Source organism: Chlorocebus sabaeus, chromosome 20, assembly GCF_047675955.1.
Source record: "Chlorocebus sabaeus isolate Y175 chromosome 20, mChlSab1.0.hap1, whole genome shotgun sequence".
Taxonomy (NCBI): Eukaryota; Metazoa; Chordata; class Mammalia; order Primates; family Cercopithecidae; genus Chlorocebus; species Chlorocebus sabaeus.
This window is the reverse complement of record NC_132923.1, coordinates 26,988,021-27,006,285: the sequence shown is the minus strand read 5'-3', so window position 1 is coordinate 27,006,285 and position 18,265 is coordinate 26,988,021. Positions and strand designations below refer to the sequence as shown.

Sequence of the window (18,265 nt, the reverse complement as noted above, 5' to 3'; positions counted from 1 at the left end):
GGCTCATGCTTGTAATCCCAGCACTTTGGGAGGCTGAGGTGGGCAGATCACCTGAGGTCAGGAGTTCCAGACTAGCCTGGCCAACATGGTGAAGCCCTGTCTCTACTAAAAATACAAAAATTAGCCAGATGTGGTGGCGCACACCTGTAATCCCAGCCACTTGGGAGGCTGAGGCATGAGAATCACTTGAACCTGGGAGGCGGATGTTGCAGGCAGCCAACGTGGCACAACGGCACTCTAGCCTGGGTGACAGAGTGAGACTCTGACTCAAAAAGCAAAAACAAAATTTGAAGTTAAATTGAAGTAGGGTACAGGATTTTAAAGTCCCATTATCAATACATTCAACTCAGAATAGTTAATGTAACCTGAATTTAATTACCTTTGATTTTAATTTAGGAATTAATTTTTTAAAATGCATATAACCAGCTCAGGGTCTGTGCTTCATCATCACCCCGGCTTTTTTTTTTTTTTTTTTTGGTGCTAATTTTTCCTCTTACTACTTTTATGAGTATCAGAAAATTGTCCAAAGCTAGGGGAAGAAATAAAACACTATTTTTGCTCCTTATTAATAATTTTGCTTCTAAGTTTTTGTTAGAGAGTAGGTAAAAATGTTTGGCAAAGTAGATTGCTCATAGAGTTAAGCTATCCATGCTTTGTTTTTACCTTTAGTTTAGTTCTGTGGCGGGAGCATAGGGCTTGTTGAAGGGAATGGGGAAGAAGGGATGCAGGTCTTCATTAATAAGAAATGTCAGCCAGGCGCAGTGTCTCACACCCGTAATCCCAGCACTTTGGGAGGCTGAGGCAGGCAGATCACTAGGTCAGGAGTTGGAGACCAGCCTGGCCAGCATAGTGAAACTCTATCTTTACTAAAAATACAAAAAATTAGCTGGACATGGTGGTGTGCGCCTGTAATCCCAGCTATTTAGGAGGCTGAGGCAGGAGAATTGCTTGAACCCAGGAGGCGGAGGTTGCAGTGAGCTGAGATTGTGCCACTGCACTCCATCCAGCCTGGGCGACAGAGCGAGACTCTGTCTCAAAAAAAAAAAAGGAAAAAGAAATGTCTAGAGCAGTGTGCACTGAATTTGTTCACGTTACTGAAGTTCATTTTTAAACTTTGTTTTCTAGTCAATAAAATATAGTAGACTAGCAATAATAAAACGTATCTCTTTGAACTGGTAACTCACATCAGAAATAGGAGATACCATGCAATTAATATAGGGCAAAGAGACTGAAAATTGAGAGATTAGTCCTTATCACTGAGCTTCATTTTCCTTTCTTTTTACCACTGAGGGATTTAAATTGAACCTCAGGGGTCCTTTGTCTGTGAGCTTAGTATTATTAACCAGATGGAATATTTTAGCAAATTATAAAGATAATTATTTTTGCATTATGTCTCTTATTCTTGAGTTTGATTGAAATTAGTTTAACATCATAAAGCTGGTTAGAAAGATAGTTAAAAACTGAAGTTAAAAACCTGAAAAACATAAATTCATGAAGTACCCCTAATGTTAATGTTCAAAAGAAAATACAAAGAAACCACTCTGGTATTTGACTTCCCCTCCAATTTTAATTGTCTTTTGGTATAATTCTTTTTCAGTGTTGAGCAAGTTAAAGTTATCTTTAAGCCTTTATCTGTCCAGGTGATCCTGTTACTGGCTTAGTAATCAGCTGTATCATTTCTGTAATTCAAGCTGCTTGAACTGAATAACATTGTGTTAGGATCACTGTTTAATTGTTCTAGTTTTGATAGATACAGTGCTTTATGTAAGTGAAATACCCTATTTTTCATGACTTTCTGTTAAGTTGTAACAGAAATTCATATATCTGATGTGAACTAAGCAAAGAAGAAAGATACCTAAAAGACCAAATTTGTTTGACTTGTACCTGAATAATGGTCTAGTGATCTTAGAAACAAGTTTCAGGAAGAGCTAGTCTTCAGATTTGAACTTCCTTTGATTTCCAAGTTAGACTTAGATACCTAAAAGTTTAAGAAAGATTGTTAAGGATTAGTTGAGATGTTATTGTGTTGATCCATTACTAATTGCTGTTAGGGCCTCTTTTTGTCACCAAGTCACGTTTTCAGATGGATAAATGTTTTTAATATTAATACAAAACATCTGTGTTTTGAATGATGTTAGTATTTTACATCTCAAAGAATTCTTATTGCTTTTGGAAGTAGATAGTATTCTAAGTCGTAATAATAATAATTATTATTTTGCTGCTCAGTATAATATTCTGAATTTTTTCTAGCTGTAGCAGCTCTTGAGTCAGGCATGCCTTGCTGTGATCAAAACATACACTCTGTTTGTATATTTAAATTGTACTGGCTGGGCAAAGTCCTGTAATCCCAGGACTTTGGGAAGCTGAGGCTGGAGGACTAGCCTGGGCAAGATGACAAGACCTTGTCTCTACAAAAAATTTGACAGAGTGAGACCCTGTCTCTTAAAAAAAAAAAAAAAAAGTCATTTGAGGAACAGCAAAAGTCCTCTCTAGTCAGTGCTCTTGTGATCCTCCTGCCTCAGCTTCCCGAGTAGCTGGGACTACAGGCATGCACCACTGCTAGGCTAATTTAAATTTTTGGTAGACATGGGGTCTGTCTACAGTGCCCAGGGTAGTCTTTAACTCCTGGGCTCAAGTGATCCTCTCAACTCAGCCTCCCAAAGTGGTGGGATTACAGGTGTGAGCCACCTTATCTGACCTGATTCACTGCTCTTAAAGAGCTGATGTGAAAGTGAGTTTTGAAGGATTGTTTGAAAGTGACATATCTTTAGCAGAACATTTTCCCTGTATTTCTTCAAGTTAGAACTTGAGAATCATTAACTTCAAAACAGGGCTTTGTTTGATATAATGATAAAACTACTACCATGACTTCTGTAGGTAATGTAGTCCTGAGGTATATGTTAGGATAGTGCAGTCTTAATTTTGGTTCATTCCAGGGTATTGAGAATAATTTGCTTATTTTCTCCTTCTGCTTCTAAGAAGAGAAGTATTTCTTATTCTATTTTTGTTATTATGTTTGTAATTAAAATTCACATTCATGTCCCCAGTAAAAAGTTGAAGTAGTTCTTTCAACTTTTTCTAGACTACTCAATTTTTTAAAAATACACTTTTAATTTTGGGAAAATTTTAGATTTACAGAAAATCGTTGCAGATAGTGCAGAGTCCGTATATACTTTACACCTGTTTTTCCTTAATGTTGATACCTTACGTAACTATGGTACATTTGTAAACACTCAGAGATTAATATTGGTGCCTTAATGTTAACTAAACTTCACATTTTATTTAGATTTCAGCAGTTTTCCCACTAATTTTCTGCTCCAGGATCCAATCCAGGATACGCTATTGCATTTAGTCAAGGCTACTTTTTATTGAGCTTTTTGGTTTTCAGTGTTGCACTGTTCAGTGGAAGGCTCATATATTAACTTATTTTCCAGCCTGGAGATACAAATGAGAAATACACAGAATTCTTAAGCAGTTCAAGTAGGGGAGATATGCAAGTAAACAATGGTAATAAAATGTGATTACAGAAGGAATAGTCAATTTTGTAAGGAGGAGGAGGAGGAAGAGAGAGAGACCTTTACATCAGGGAGGCCCTCCCAGAGGAGGTGACATTTGAAATGGGCTTTGAAAATTAAATAGCAACTTTTCTTTTTTCTTTTCTTTTTTCTTTTCTTTTTTTTTTTTTTAGTTTCTTCCTTTTAGAATATTTTACCAAGCAAAAAGCTGGGATGAAAGTTAAATAGGAACTCTTAAGGCAGAGGCTGGAGAGAAGCATATCCAGATAAAGGGAATAGTAAGCACAAAGACTCAGAACATGAGTGAGCAAATAGATTTGATTGAAATGAAGGGTTGGTGCCCGGGGCGGTGGCTCACGCCTGTAATCCCAGCACTTTGGGAGGCCAAGGCGGGTGGACCACGAGGTCAGGAGATTGAGACTATCCTTGCTAACACGGTGAAACCCCCATCTCTACTAAAAATGCAAAAAATTAACTGGGCGTGGCGGCGGGCGCCTGTAGTACCAGCTACTTTGGAGGCTGAGGCAGGAGAATGGCGTGAACCCGGGAGGCGGAGCTTGCAGTGAGCCGAGATGGCGCCACTGCGCTCCAGCCTGGGCGACTGAGCGAGACTCCGTCTCAAAAAAAAAAAAAAAAAAAAAAAAAAATGAAGGGTTGGTACAGGAAGAGTGTAGAAGGTGAGCCTGAAAAGGTATGCAGAGGATTTGGAGAGTGTTTATGTGAATTTTTTTGGTAGCTGTAGTTTAAGCTGTATTATGTATGTGTGTGTACATATGAATATATGTGTGTATATACATACACAAAATATATATGTATGCACACATATGGAGTAGGTTCTGCCTCTGGATTTAACCAATGACAGATCAAAAATATTGGGAAAAATAAAATAATATGACAAAAATTAAAGTATAACAGCTATTTACATAGCATTTACATTTTATTAGGTATTATAAATAATCTAGAGAAGATTTAAACTGTACAGCAGATTGGGTGTAGGTTATATGCAAATACCACACCATTTTATGTAAGGGACTTGAGCTTTGGTGGATTTTGGTATCCTAGGGGAGTCCTGGAGCCAATCCCCTGTGGATACTAAGGTATGTGTGTGTGTATAAAATTTAGGGGAACTCATCCAGAGACTGCATTGTTCTCCTTCTTATTACCTGCCTTTTTTTTTTTTTTTTTTGCCAGTCCACCACTAATTCATGCTGTAACAAAAGATTAAGTAGAAGTAAATACATATGTGAAATCCAGACTGTTTTGGGTTTTAGCTTAACAACTTTGGTGAGCATTTATTAAGTAAAGGAAATTGAAATTGCAGGCATTCTTATCTGGCAACTCAGTGTGTAGTGTTTGCTGTTAGTGAATTTTGAAAGTGTAGTTTGATTTACATTTGATTAAATATACCTGTAGAAACGTGCTCTATGCGGCTATCGATGTTAGAGGGCCCTAGGTAGGGAGGAATGTGACTTCAACATTTTAAATCCCAAAATTGTAGAATTTTGGGATGTAGGTGTTTTGATAAATAATTTAGCATTGCAGTTAACTTTGGAGGACATCTGCAGTGTGATGAATAATTATTTCTATGGGTTAAAATGAAATATTTGGATTATTTGTGCATTACAGTTGCTTCTGTCAGTTCTGTTCCCTTTTACTCTAAACAAAAGATAATTTTCAGTCATGTCGTATATAAATACTGCGTAATTTAATATTAGCATCAAAATGACTTTTTGCTGCCCTGCTTTCAAATAAGTAGAGGGAAACGTACCACAGGCCAAAATTAGAACACTGAGACTGGGCACAGTGGCCCATGCCTGTAATCTCAGCACCTTGGGATTGCTTGAACTCAGGAGTTTGATACTAGCCTGGGCAACATGATGAAACTCCATCTCTACTAAAAATACAAAAATTAGCCAGTGTGGTGATGTGCGCCTGTGGTCCCCCTCTCTAGAGGCTGAAGGGGAAGGATTGCTTGAGCCCTGGGGCGGGGCAGAGGTTGCGGTGAGCAGAGATCATGCCACTGCACTCCAGCCTGGGTGACAGAGCAAGACACTGTCTCAGAAAACAAACAAACCAACAACCATTGAGGCAGCCAGAGGATGATCCCTGTCCTTGCTCACAAATGACTGCTCCCTTAAGCATTCAAAGCCAAGGAAGGAACTCTGTGTACTTCTCCCCCTTTAAGTGATAACATTTTGAGGAGAGCTGCTTAGCTGAGTGAGCTGCCTTTTTTTAAAAAAAAACTCAAACCAACCCTTCCTTAGATGATTTATGAATGTAAAATGCCTGTTAACTTTCTGCTTTATGGTTTATGATGCTTGTAAAATGATAGAATTATTGTCCATGTATGTAATTGATGAAGGATGTGAAACTCAGAACAAACCATACAGTGCCATGTAAGTTATGAACATATTTTGGTTGTTAGGGCCTTTAAAAAACATCTCCCCCTCTGTCATTACATATTTTACCCTCTAGAAATATTTAATGAAACAGTAACTGATATTGGGAGGGATCACATAGGTTGCTTCAAAGATAAATGGTAATGTTTAATTTTTTATGCTGGACAATAGGTACACAGATATTTTTGTTATACATTTGCTGTAAGTATTCCCTTTTATGTATCCAATATTTAATAAGAAAAACCTAAAGTTTTAAAGGCAAAAAAGATAATTCTCATGTCCTTAAGGCTGATTCCATTCAGTTGTTTTGTGTGTGTGTTTTTTTTTTTTTTTTTGGTGGCAAGAAAAAGAAAACTCATTCAAACTAGGACCAAAAGTTGGTGGGTTGATAGGTTATTGTTAGACTATAGAAAAGTGTATGTGGGAATACAGGAAGAGTTGGAGAATCAGGCCGCAGGAACTGAGGCAGCTCTTAGACTGGCCAGACTGTTGTCTCTTTTTTGTCTGTTTTTGTCTCTTGCTGGCTTCACTGTTTCTGCCTTTATTTTATTTTATTTATTTTATTTTTTTGCTTTGTTACTTTTGCTTGTTCCCCTCTTTCTCTCTTTCCTTGGTCCCACCCATTTGTTTTTTTGTTTGTTTTTTGTTTTTTAAACTGGGGCAACAACCTTTGTTGTAAAACAAAGGTGCCCTTCCCCCATTCACTCTCTGTTTCCTCACTTACTTGATGTCTCTTTTTTCGTGAGCTCTCTCCTTTAAGTCTCACTGCACATTTGTCTGTTCTCTTCTCTCCAGACCAACCTTCCTCTGAATCTCTTCCTTTGTGACCTTGTTGTGCATGAAGCTCTATTATGGTAGCCTAGGTTTTTTTCACATATATCTCCTAGTGCAGATTCCTCAGATAATCCAATTGGTCCTGCTCATCTTTTAGAGCTAGGTCACGTAGGCCCCCAACAGTCTGTGACTGGGTGACTCCTGTGTTAGGTATTTACTCTCAATTCAGTCACAGGAAAGGATGTGGCCTAGATCGTGTGGGCCATTCCCCACTGAGGTAGTGAAGTAAGGATTTTTATAGAAGAGATTATGGGCAGGCAGGTGTTCTGAAATTCTAATATGTCAGTTAAGTTTTATCAAAATTTTCTCATGCCCTTTAAGCTTTTTTGATAATTGGTATGTGATTGCTTCCTAGAACGATCTTTTTCAAAGAAAAGACCATTAGCTCTCTTCCAGTTACAACTCACTGCCTTCTTTTATCCTTAAGATATTCATTCGTAGCCAGGCGCGGTGGCTCACACCTGTAATCCTAGCACTTCGGGAGGCTGAGGCTGGTGGATCATGAGGTCAGGAGTTTAAGACCAGCCTGGCCAAGATGGCGAAACCCCGTCTGTACTAAAACTACAAAAAAAAAATAGGACGGGCGTGGTGGCAGGTGCCTGTAATCCCAGCTACTTGGGAGCTGAGACAGGAGAATCACTTGAATCCAAGCGGCAGAAGTTGAAGTGAGCCGAGATTGTGCCACTGGGTGACAGAGTGAGACTCTGTCTCAAAAAAAAAAAAAAAAGTACTCATTGATGATCTCCCTGAACAAATAATAAATGAGTGCTCACTATGTTTTATATACTCTTCTAGGGGTTGGGGATAGAATGAGATGATGAGTGCAAGGGAACTAGGACAAGGGTTTGAGAGTAAGGCTAGAAGGGAGTGAGGTTAGTGAGTGAGTCCAAATTTATTGTCAGTACAGTCATGGGATAAGAGTAGAAGGGCCAAGAGTGGGTGTGAGGCGGAATAAAGATAGCATAGGAATGGACATCTTCTGTTTCTGTTAACTACCCACGTTGAAGATTCCATCCATTGCATCTGGCGTCGTGATTCATGTGATTAAGCAACCACTGAATATTATAGAAACTCAAGCCATTCATCTCACAGATAGTCATTAAGTGCCTACTCTGTCCTAGATTTTACTCTAGATTGGCGGGGGGTGCACAAAAAGAAATCACAATTTTGTGCTTTCAAGGATTGTGCTTTGAGCTTAGGGCTAGTGGAGTCCTAAACAGGCACAAACCCGAATAATTATGATAATATGACCAAGTACTAATGTAATAGTGTTTGACATTACCCTGTAAAGCCAGGTTGAGCCTGGTCAGGGTGCCTTGAGGATTACATAGATATGGAAGGGTTTTCAGGTTGTGACAGAAAGGGTTTCATTACTATTTTAAATCAAAATCAGGCAAACCAATTAGCAACTTATGAGAAGCAAGGAGATTAGGAGCTAGGAAGAGAGTCAAATAATTTTTTTACAGTAGCCAGAGCTGGCTAGAGATAAAATGAGGTGAGGTGGCTGGGAAGGACAGTTTGGGAGCTAGTTTTGGAAGTTAACCTCTTGAACTGATGTGCAAAGGGAGTAATCTATGTCAGCCACCAGGGTGGAAGTGATAACTGTTCAGAATGAATGAGGAGGGCTTCAGCAAGGAGTTGAAGTCTGAGTTGAATAGGGGTTTCACGGATGTTTATAGCATATATAGAGGCTTGTCATGTTTAGAGGGATAGTGGGCTGGCTGAAAAACTGTTTTGAGATTGTAGGCTAAGGAAAGTTGGTAATTTCACAAGAAAAATAGATCTCTAACTTCTCCCACCAGACCATAAAGTCCATAAACTTATTTGTATTTGAAGTCACAATTTTCAGCATTTTCAGGCATGTAGGAGACGTGTTTGTTAAAATTTTTTTTTTTATTTGCTCAGTGCTGTTTTTCCTATCTGTTATTCTTCTAGCCTTTTCTTTTATTGAACTAAGAAGCAGTGGGTTTTTAAATTAAGTGTAGTACCTTGAAAAGCCATTTGAATGAAATGTCATTTTTGTTTGTTTGTTTGAGACGGTGTTTTGCTCTTGTTGCCCAGGGCAGAGTGCAGTGGCGTGGTCTTGGCTCACTGCAACCTCCACCTCCCGGATTCAAGTGATTCTCCTGCCTCAGCCACCTGACTAGCTGGGATTACAGGTGTCCGCCACCACACCTGGCTAATTTTTTGTATTTTTAGTAGAGATGAGGTTTCACTGTGTTGGCCAGGCTGGTCTTGAACTCCTGACCTCAGGTGATCCACCCGCCTCAGCCTCCCAAAGTGCTGGCATTACAGGCATGAGCCACTGCACCTGGCCTAAAATGTCATTTTTAACTTTACTCTGAATTTTTAGAATTACATACCTATATCTGTTACTAAAAGGAATCAACCAGGAGCAGTAGGTACTCCTATTGGAAATAGCATGGGCTTTCTCCTATGATCTTTAGTTGTAGATGCTCACAATTCTTTTTTCTTTCCTGTTGTAAATGAAAGGCGAGAATAAGTTAGCAAAAAAATCAATTTTATTTGCTGATCAAGCTTTCAGCCTGCTGTGAGAGAGGGGCTGTCTGCGCCTATTTTGGTCATACGTTCCTATATGTCTGATAACGGGGGCTGGTAGAAGAGAGAGTGTTGGTCTAGCACTGACTAGAAGGTTATCTAAAAATAGTGCCATACTGGGACTTGACTGTCCAGACCTCTGGAAGAGGGGCTATACTCTAATTATAATCCTGCTACTAAAAATTTTAAGATTTCTCTATAGAAACCAGTATTTAACAGGAAGAAGAGATGTTTCAGGTACCCTTGGAATAACCACTATCTCAGGTGGTAGCAGTACAGAGAGACCTGTGAGAAAGCTTCAAGGAAAAGCTATAGAGGTATAAATGGATGAAAAGGAGAGGCGATAGTAGACAGGAATATCTGGGGCTGAAAATACATTTAAGAAAGAGAGTGTTTTTGTTCTTCAGGATAGGGTGAAGAAAACGACTAATGCTTTGATATATTATAGTTTGCTGTAACTTTCAGGTTATAAGTTGAAGTTTATGTATGTGAATCCAGATTCTGTCTAGGATTTTATTATTATGAAACCACTGCTAAATAGTTATACCATTTTTACTGGAATTTTGAACCAACATCAGTATCCAAGTTGTTATTACTAAATGAAACTTTGTGAGGCCTTAACTTTACTTGGTGATATTCTCAACATTGAAAACAGCATTCATAAATAATAACTAGCTAACATTTATGGAACATTTACTGTGTACCAGGCACTGTTTTAAGCATTTTCTATTGACCCCCATTCAAATGAGGAAATTCATTGTGCTTGAAGGCACAGAAATAGAAATTCGCATAATATACTCATGTATCTTCTTTAGACTGGCTTTAGTCAAATGAAAGAGAAAAAAGAGAAGGCCTCAGGGGATAGTGTTTTTTTTTTTGAGAATTAACCATCTGTCAGGGTTAATTTTTAAAATCAGTCTGTATGTGAGCTGAATGAGTTTGCTCATATATGATAATGGTTTATTTGTTTTAGCAGTTCCAAATTCCAATCACTTTAGGCCTTGTTTAAAAATCATCTTGCTAAGAAATTATCACCATCTCTCACTTTACATACCCATAATGTAATATATGTTATTGAGGGGTGGAGAGCATATGCTCTGGTACCTGCTCAGAGATCATTTAAAAAATTCAATTAAGAACATGTGGCTGGGTGCAGTGGCTTGCTCCTGTAATCCCAGCACTTTGGGAGGTGAGGCGGGAGGATTGCTTGAGCTCAGGAGTTTGAGGTCAGCCTGGGCAACATAGTGAGACTTCATCTCTACTAAAAATAAAAAAAAAAAAATTAGCCAGGCACGATGGTGTGCACCTGTAGTCCTAGCTACGCCCAGCTACTCAGGAGGCTGAGGGAGGAGGATTGCTTGAGCCTGGGAGATTGAGACTGCAGTGAGCTGTGATTGCGCCACTACACTCCAGCCTGGGTGACAGAGTAAGACACTGTCTCAAAACAAAAAACAAACAAAAAACCCATGTTTAGGTAAATACAGTGATTCTACATTAGAGTACATATTGGTGAATTTTTTTTTTTTTTTTTTGATATGGAGTCTCGCTCAGTGATCCAGGCTGGAGTACAGTGGCGCGATCTCGGCTTACTGCAAGCTCTGCCTCCCGGGTTCACGCCATTCTACTGCCTCAACCTCCCGAGTAGCTGGGACTACAGGTGCCCGCCACCATGCCTGGCTAATTTTTTAAATGTTTTTAGTAGAGACGGAGTTTCACCGTGTTAGCCAGGATGGTCTTGATCTCCTGACCTCGTGATCTGCCCATCTCGGCCTCCCCAAGTGCTGGGATTACAGGCGTGAGCCACCATGCCCGGCTCCATATTGGTGAATTTTTTTTTGGTTTAACAGTGTTGATGATTATGTATTCAAATTGTAGGTAAACACAGATGATTTTCTTTTTCTTTTTGCTGGGACAAGGTCTTGCTCTGTGCCCAGGTTTGAGTGTAGTAGCACACTTGTAACTCACTGCAACCTTGAATTCCTGGGCTCAAGAGATTTTCCCAAGTAGCTGAGATTACAGGTGTGTGCTACTAGGCCCAGCTAATTTTTTGCGTTATTCTTGTTTTGTTTTGTTTTGTTGGTTTTTTTTTTTTTTTTTTTTTTTTTGGTAGAGATGAGGTTTGCCTATGTTGCCTAGACTGGTCTTGAACTCATGGCCTCAAGTGATCTTCCTGCTTTGGCCTCCCAGAGTGGTGGGATTATAGGTGTGAACCAACCATGCCCTGTTCCCAGATAGTTTTCTAAATTAATCCTCTTCCTTTATTCTCTGCAGATTGCCTTGCCTCTTTTATTGAGAATGAGACTAACATGGCTTCCTTCCTCCTTTTATTCTCAAAAATCTCTGTGACTTCACCTCTCATCCTTTTTTCCTACTTATATAGGATATCTTTTAAAGGACAAAGCTTCTATGTTAAATGGATCCTATTCCCTCCTGTTTCTGGGACCTTTCCAACTTTTTCTCCCCTGTATATCCTAACCCCCTGCGCAGTTCCATCCCTTCTGCACACAGAGTCCTCTTCAGTTCCTCCCTTTCCAAGCCATAGATGCTGTCTTTGCAATATCCTTTACATCTTCCCATTCTTTGTATTTCAACTATCACTTCCCTGGTGTATTGAAGATGGGCAACTGAATCTCCCCTTAAACTTGTGATAAATTTTTGAAAAAAGAGATAAAAGATGCAGATAAAATTAGGAAGTTCCAAACACCACGGGTGTTGTGGGGTAGGGAGATGGAACATAGGAAGCAGCTTGGGGAAAATGCAGCAATGAGATGTTATGGAAAGGGAGCTTACTGCTAGAACAATGGAGCACAGAGAGTTGAGGTAAACGTGAAGAACCCAGACCTAATAAGAAAGGGGTATAGAAAGTGTTTCAATAATTTGGAGAATTGTTAGATAAACTGATGGTTTTAAAAATAGTGCCACTTGGGGCAGGCGCCTGTAATCCCAGCTACTTGGGAGGCCAAGGCAGGAGAATTGCTTGAACCTGGGAGACAGAGGTTGCAGTGAACTGAGATTGCACCATTGCACTCCAGTCTGGGCAATGGAACAAGACTATTAAAAAAAAAAAAAAAAAAAAAAGAGCCACTTGGAAATGATGAGAACAGGGAGAGGGGTTTTGAACTGGAAGCTTCAGAAAATCACAGCAGTAACGTATAATAGGTGCAACATCAGGCTCAGACATGTGAAGGATAGAAAGGATTAATTTGAGAAATGCGTAAGAAGAAAGAAGATTTTGTTACAGCTTGGTAAGGAGAGAAGAGAAGTGAGTGGGTTCCAGATGACTCTTATATTTCATACTTGGAAGATGGATAAGATGGTGGCACCGTTCATGGTGATCTAGAAGCCGAGTGGGTCAAAGACTTTTGGTATAAAGTGATTCACTCTTTATTTGTATAAAATGCCCCCCGGAACACCCACTGAAACAAATCCGTATTTAGTTCTGTGGGCAGTCAGAAGTGCCTTTTTTTTTTTTTCTTAATATAGAGTCTCAATCTGTCACCCAGGGTGGAGTGCCATGGTGTGATCTTGGCTCACTGCAACCTCTGCTTCCCGGGTTCAAGTGATTCTCATACTTCAGCCTCTTAAGTAGCTAGGATTACAGGTGCCCACCACCACGCCTGGCTAATTTTTTGTATTTTTAGTAGAGACGGAGTTTCACCATGTTGACCATGGCTGGTCTCGAACTCCTGACCTCAAGTGATCCACCAGCCTCAGCCTCCCAGAGTGCTGGGATTACAGGCGTGAGCCAGTGTGCCCTGCCAAGGTGCAAGAGACGGAACTGGAAGCTCGGAAGATGTTAGTGTGATAACAAAGGGAAAGGCAAACTGACATTTTCTCAGGGAGCCTTGGAAAAATGTGAGAGAGGTAGGGCAACAGAGGGTTTTTTTTTTTTTAATCAGCACATCCGTAGGCTAGGATTAATGAGATAGGTAGAAATTGATTCTGAGATTAATAGATTTATTATTTCATTCAAGATAATCTCATATGGATGATGGAAATGTGGTTTTCAATATATAAAAGAATAGTACACATTGATTCATTAATCTCAACTTTTCTTAATTTAGTAGCTCTTGTTAATATGGATAATCTGGGAATTTTGTCTTTTAAACAATTTAAAATATAACTGGTATGCATTTGTATTTTCTTCCCCAGAGTAGAATCATTGGTTTTTTTAGATATGAATGAGAGGATTCACCTTTTTATAATAGCATCCTAAGAAAGTCACTATGTGCTACTTGAATATTAACTATGTAATACTACCCCTGATTATCGATTATGTAATGAGACAAGGTCATATATAAATGTACCTTTTGATTCTGTAAGAATGTAGTTGTCTAGAATTTTTATATTTGGATTTTAATTAACTTTTGGTTAGTAAAGTTGAGAAATATTTAGTAAAGAATCATGGTTACTAAATATTATTCATTGTTTAGTAATATTTATTTGAGTAGATAATTTATGTCATGACCAATTTAAGGCCCTGGGAATGCAGGGATGAATAAGCCTTCATGGAACTTATATTTTAGTGTGGAAGATAAGAAATGAGCTAATCTGTCATGTGAGGAAGTGGTAAGTGCTATGAAAAAATATAACACAGAATAAGGGGAGAGACTGTGACGGGGTGAGAACTATTTAGATAGATTAGTCAGAAAAAGATGTTCCTGTGAAAAATAAAATCTTGCAAAACTTGTTTCAGGTAACAGTAAACTCAAAGACAGGAAAGACAGAGTCAGGACCTAACTCAGTAAGAACCGGTTTGGTATGTTGGAGGAAAAGCAAGAATGCTGGTCTGACAAGAGCAGCGAGGACAAAGTGGAGAGTAACAAGAAATGAGGGTGAAGAGGTAGGCAGGGGCCAGAGTATATTGCACAATAATGCCCATGGATTTTGAGTATAACTGGAGATCGTGTGACATGGTCTAATTTACATTTTACGAAGTTTATTCTACCTACTGACTGGCAAACTGGCTGTAGAAAAGGCAAGGTCTGAAGCACTGGACTATTTAGGAAGCTTTTGCAGTGATCTAGGCCTATGGTTTTCAATGTTCAGGAACAAACTGTTAAAACTATTACATTAACTATTTATATTGCTTTATTTAAAAAATTAAGCTTTACTAATATTTAATATACAGATTGGCACTGGCATCCTTGTCTTATCTGCATGTTAGTCACATGTCACTTAACATTTCTGACTTGAGCAACTGGTGAATGTTGGTGCCATTTACTGGAATGAGAAGACTGAGGGAGGAGCAGGGTTTGTTTCGAGGTGAGAGTGAGTTTGGGAATCAGTATCTCAGTTTTGAGCATTTTAGGTTTGTGAAATCTAAATACCTGCTAGAAATCTAGTATCAGGTAGATGGTTTAGATATATGAATCTGGAACCAAGGTTAGAAGCCAAGATTAGAGATCTTAATTTGGAAATCAGTAGTATAGAGGCAGTAAACACCAGCTTTGGAGCCAAACTGTAAATGCAGATTTCAGTTCTGCCACTTACTAACTGTGTAATTGTAGGCAAGTTACTTGACATCTGTCTGCATCATTAATCTCATCTGTAAAATGGGGATGATAATGTCTACCTCATAGGGTTGTTGTGAGGATTAGATTAGTTATTACAAACAAAGTGGTTAGAACAGCATGGCCGAGGTTACTCACTAGATGTTACCTGTTATGATTGGTTTATGAATAGTATTTAAGCCATGAGATTAGGGCCGGGTGCGGTGGCTCACTTCTGTAATCCCAGCATTTTGGGAGGCTGAGGCAGGCAGATCACCTGAGGTCAGGAGTTTGTGACCAGCCTGGCTAACATGGCGAAACCCTAGCTCTACTAAAAATACAAAAATTAGCCGGATGTTAAGGTGGGAGCCTGTAATCCCAGCTACTCGGGAGGCTGAGACAGGAGAATTGCTTGAACCTGGGAGGCAGAGGTTGCGGTGAGCCGAGATTGTACCATTGAACTCCAGTCTGGGCTACAGAGTGGGACTCCATCTTAAAAAAAAAAAAAAAAAAAAAAAAAGGATTCAAACTGGAGAGAGGAGATTGAGGAGTGAAGTAGGAATCAAACCTGAAGGGTGTGTTGGCTAGAAGGCTGCCTAGTGAAGAAAATATTTCAACTTAGACAAATTCTGCTTGAGAGGCTAAGATGAGCAGCAAGAATTGACCAACTGGGTTTGTCAAGATGGAAGTTTTTGGAGACCTTGAGAAGTGGTTTCAGTAGAGTAGTGGGGATGAAAGCCTGATTAGCATAGCTGAAGGACAGAATTGAATGTACAAAATTGGAGGCACTGAGTGTAGATGGCACTTTAGAGGAGTTTTGCTGCAAAGAGGGATAGAGAAAATGGAGTGGTAGCTAGAAGAAAATGTGTGGGGTCAAGGAAAGTTAAGGGTGTGTATGTGTGTTGAGTTAAAGATGGAAAATAGTATAGTAAGCGTGTATGCTGATGAGAATGACCCAGTGGAAAGAAAAAATTGATCGTATTTGAGACATGGGAAATATCATGGGAAATTGCAGCAGCCATGACCTTGAGTAGGTAAAATGAAGGTGCACAAGGGGAGAAGTTGATTTTAAAACATTGGCAGAGACTTTTCATCCGTTGATGAAGGTAGAGAATATTAATGGAGGTACAGATAGACTGGTAGATGTGGTTGTGGGAAAATGAGGTAGTTTTTTCTGATTGCTTTAATTTTTATGGAAAAGTAGGGCAGGATCATCAGCTGAGAGTCAGAAATGGGAAGGGGTTTATAAAATTTGAGAGAGGAAGTGGTGTGATATAGGGATCTTGAAAGATAGGAAAATGAGTTGACTAGGGAAGATCTAGCAGGTGGCTTTGTCAAGGTGGTCAGAAGGCCAGCTTGACATTTGCGGTCATTGGTTTAAAGTGATTCCAGCTGGCTAAGGAGGGCAGGGTGGTCTTGAGATGGTATATGGTGAGAAATTGATAGGAACAGTGCCTTCTCTGCTTCTATTTAAAACATCTTTAATTCTTTGACTGATAGGATTGCCCTCAGAACATTTCTCTGGTATGGGCAGGCAGCAACAGAGGAATTAATAAAAATGAATAGACCAAAAAATAATCATTACATTTTTGCCCATATTCAGTGTTTATATCATGTTTTATGTAGTGAATGAGTTCCTCCAAAAGTTTATGTTGCCATCTGTCCTTGGATATGCCTATTTTATACAAATGATACCAAGTAAGCCCTAGGACACTTTCAATAAATTATACTTGGTTGCTGAGTTATGTAAAGAAAGTAAAATGCTGTAGTGGAGAAGCTCCATACATTTTCTTGAGAGTAGACATGAAAGCCTCACCAAAATTTTCCCTAGGACCCGTGGTTTCCATCAATCTAGAGTTATCATTCATGTTGATATTATACTTTTATATTGATTACCGAGAAATTCAAAGTCTGGTTTTCTTTTCTTTCAGGTGCTGGAGAATCTGGTAAAAGCACCATTGTGAAACAGATGAAGTAAGTTGGAATGTGGCATTTTGTTAGACTAGGATTTCTCCTAATGCATATAAAATTCATAGTATCTTTTCATTTTAGGTCCACGCTATTGACTTGTGGTTTTCTTTGTTTTAAAGAATCATTCATGAGGATGGCTATTCAGAGGATGAATGTAAACAATATAAAGTAGTTGTCTACAGCAATACTATACAGTCCATCATTGCAATCATAAGAGCCATGGGACGGCTAAAGATTGACTTTGGGGAAGCTGCCAGGGCAGTAAGTGTTTCTCATTTCCTCTTCACTTGCTCTTATTCAGCAGATACAGTTTTAAGTTAAGCAAAATTTTTGCTTCATGTTTTAGGGAAATGAATTTAAGCAACAAGATAAAATGTAGTAAAGTACTTTGTGCTCACTTGAGAAGTGTTAGCAATCTACTTTAGAAGGTGTTAGATGTAACCACCCCAAGAGGAGTCTAGGAAATGGGATTCTGTGGATGCATCATAGGTTTCTGAGATAACTGTTCTATTCAGTTGCCTTTTTTTTTTTTAACAGCACTGTTGACTTTGATAGTAGTTGATAATAGTACATTAAAATAATAATCTAAGAGAAAGGTTGCCATGATATGTAGCTCTGCTTTCTGAGGTGTACAGATTAAAGGCCAAAATCAGTCTTGCAGAATAAATTCTGTAAGGACATGAGCACTAAGTCCAAATTCTTGAATATCTACATCAGATATTCAAGAATACTGTATACTACATGGAACCTTAGGCTATAGAATTGGCATATACCATGCCCTAGTATAATTCTTTAATGCGTTGCACATGTCAGCTATTTAAAAAGTTGTATTATTAATTATAATAATACTTAGTGGACCCTGAAGATCTAGTTTATAAAATTAGAGCATGTGTAATTAGGATGTTTTATGCCATTGGGGAGGGGGCCAAAATGAAGGCAGGAGATCTTTGATATTACTATCAGCTAAATTCCAGAAAAGGGTGGGAAATTATAGAATTATTTCCTACATCTAAGGGACTCACTGGCTGTGTTCAGAGTGTCATACTTACGTGCCATGGCAAAATAAAAGGAGATGATTTGGGAAGTCTGCCTGGAAAGGCAAAACCTATATGTCTTTAAAGTCGCTTAGGAACTCTTATAAGCCACTTCCAACTTACCAAATGCGAATTTATATTTGATAAAAAGATAGGAAATTGTTGAGGGCAAATACTGAAAGGGTGGTCACAGTTGGATAGTGTTAGACTGGAAAGTGTCTTAGAAATGGCATAAAGGAAGAGGAGCTAGATTAGGAATTGTAAAATGAGAGATGAGTATCAAAAAATAAGAGAAAATATGTGAATGTGACTTTTATATTTTTGTAAAATATATCACATAGAAACTATTTTTCTATGCATCCGAGTGGGGAAGTTTGGCAGTCAAGCAAAAAAAAAAAGCCTTTATCCTTGTCTTGCCCTTTCCTATTCCTTCTCTCACCTCCTGCTTTTCTTTTCTTCTT

At 38.8% G+C, this 18,265-nt stretch overlaps 1 protein-coding gene across 1 annotated transcript in view; it reads left to right on the top strand.

Moving 5' to 3' along the window:
* The window catches only part of GNAI3 (G protein subunit alpha i3), a 48,225-nt gene that overhangs the window by 9,495 nt on the left and 20,465 nt on the right, over positions 1 to 18,265 (top strand). The window contains exons 2-3 of the mRNA XM_007977682.3: positions 16,731 to 16,773; positions 16,890 to 17,031. Coding sequence (XP_007975873.2) covers positions 16,731 to 16,773; positions 16,890 to 17,031 — 185 coding nt within the window. The remainder of the gene's footprint in view (positions 1 to 16,730; positions 16,774 to 16,889; positions 17,032 to 18,265) is intronic.